The sequence below is a fragment of the Gadus chalcogrammus genome, chromosome 13 (genome assembly GCF_026213295.1).
Source record: "Gadus chalcogrammus isolate NIFS_2021 chromosome 13, NIFS_Gcha_1.0, whole genome shotgun sequence".
In the NCBI taxonomy this organism is placed as follows: domain Eukaryota; kingdom Metazoa; phylum Chordata; class Actinopteri; order Gadiformes; family Gadidae; genus Gadus; species Gadus chalcogrammus.
Window position 1 is genome coordinate 4,392,343 of NC_079424.1, and position 2,303 is coordinate 4,394,645.

The 2,303-nt window shown below is 44.4% G+C and overlaps 1 protein-coding gene across 1 annotated transcript in view; it reads left to right on the forward strand.

The window, feature by feature from the left end:
• faim2b (Fas apoptotic inhibitory molecule 2b) overlaps positions 1 to 241 on the forward strand; it is a 6,299-nt gene extending 6,058 nt beyond the window's left edge. Inside the window, exon 12 of the mRNA XM_056606059.1 lies at positions 92 to 241. Coding sequence (XP_056462034.1) covers positions 92 to 241 — 150 coding nt within the window. The remainder of the gene's footprint in view (positions 1 to 91) is intronic.
• The last annotated feature ends 2,062 nt before the right edge of the window (positions 242 to 2,303 follow it).

Here is a 2,303-nt window from a genome sequence, read left to right on the forward strand (position 1 = left end):
CTCTCTGTCTCTCTGTCTCCCTCTGTCTCCCTCTCTCTCTCTCTCTCTCTCCCTCTGTCTCCCTCTCTCTGTCTCTCTCTCGGTGCTGTAGTTCCTGGCCTTTGACACTCAGCTGTTGCTAGGTAACAAGCGTTACGCCATCAGTCCGGAGGAGTATGTGTTCGCCACGCTGAACCTCTACCTGGACATCGTCTACCTGTTCAGCTTCCTGCTGCAGTGCGTCGGGGGCGGCCGGGAATGAATATTCATTCATTCATTCATTCATTCATTCATTCATTCATTCTGCACTGAATGACCTGCTTCCTGTCGTCATCGTCATTATTCATATTATCATCCTCACTATTCATCTTTTCATCACCAGTAATATTATAATTAACATCATTCGAAATATGAATGTGATCATCATTATGCATATTAATATTATCGTCATTAGTAATTTTATTATGATAATCATTCGTAATATTAATGTGGTAATCATTATCAATATTAATATTATCACCATTATTCATATCCGCTCGCTCTCTGATATTACGATCCCGTTGCAGGTCAGTTATAACCCTGGGTCTTCTTATTTGATACTTGTTCCAGTGAACCCGGTCATATTCCCGCCCACAGAGAGTGGCGGTGAAAGGATTGGCCCTCTGGTTTCTAGACGTGGCTTTAGAAAAGACAACGAAAGGAATATGCTGAAAAGGAAAATGTTGTAGATGAGACCGCAGAGGTCTTGAGCGACAGAGTCCTCCTCCTGTCTGTCCTCACTCCCGGGTTGGGTTGGGCCTCATGTTACAGCCAGTCTCACCCGGTCTGAGTCCTTGTTGTGGGGTTCTCACCACCCTCCCCTTGTAGGGGTGGTGCTACACACGTAAGCAGACGTAGTGCCACCCTCCCCTCCCATCTCACCCCTGACACTGATACGACGAGACACCCAACCGAGACCCCCCTACCAAGCCCAGGTGTCCACTACATCGTTCCCCCCCCCCCCACGGTGGTCAGGGGATTCAGTAAACCTGCACTTTAATCCTGAACTCCGCTGGGTTGGCTCTTCGAAATAGCAGAGTCGTTCAGAAAGTCCTCAGGACTGCAGAGAGGGTGGCTTGAGGTCGGGCCTGTTAGGCTCAGCTATGAGGGGATAGGGGTTTGATTCCCGGCTGGGACCGCACACACTGACACACTCACAGTTCATGCACTCTGACACTATGAATGACCAAATGGATCTACAGGATTACACAGTGATTTGTAAGCATTTAATTTTGTGTTTTTAATGTGTTTTTTTATGTGCTCTTCTGCAGATGATAATAAGGTCCAACTTTATTCATATTTATGTTCTAAATAGTGCCGGATGTTGATATTGTTTAGCTTGTTTTGTGTGATGGTGGTTACGGAGGCGAGAGTATGAGATTACCTCAGATACAGAAGTACTGAAGTACAGTAGGACTGGAGGCCTGAAGGACAGAGAGACACAGAGCTCAGGCTCTTTGGCCTTCTGGGTCTTCACATGGGAACAGAAATAAAACAGCTTCAAATCTAGATTAATCAGGAGTCTATTTTTTATAGAATAAGTATAGAACTATTTATATAGTTACTGAAGTTCCTGTTTTTTTTCGATATGCAAATAAATTCAAGCACTATAATTCACTACCATTTGACTGTGCATGTGTTTGTGCGTTATGCTGTTTTCCATTTTTAGTGAACACAAACATCTGTGTGTGTGTGTGTCGTCAGCTTTGGACAATGAGAACGGACTCAATCATTAAAACAAGACTTTTATTAAAAGAAAAGAAAACAAGAAAATGTATTCAAATTCAAGGAATAAAATCAAGAAGGAAGGAAATTTAATCTCAATAAAAAAAAAAAAAGTTAGACAAAATCACAAACTGTGGCACAGGAAGACAAAAGAGCCCGGCGGCTAAACCATATCAAAACCTCTTTCCTCTGACAATCTGTACAAAATGAGTTGTTGTATAAATAAACGGGTTGCCAGCGCTGAAGGACGTAGAGCCTCGTGTTCACAACGTCTCCGGGCCTCACTCTCAAGAACCTTATAGGTGAGGACCGTGACTCTCAAGAACCTTAGAGGTGAGGACCTTGACTCTCAAGAACCTTAGAGGTGAGGACCGTGACTCACAAGAACCTTAGAGGTGAGGACCGTGACTCACAAGAACCTTAGAGGTGAGGACCGTGACTCACAAGAACCTTAGAGGTGAGGACCTTGACTCTCAAGAACCTTAGAGGTGAGGACCGTGACTCTCAAGAACCTTAGAGGTGAGGACCTTGACTCACAAGAACCTTAGCTGTGAGGACCG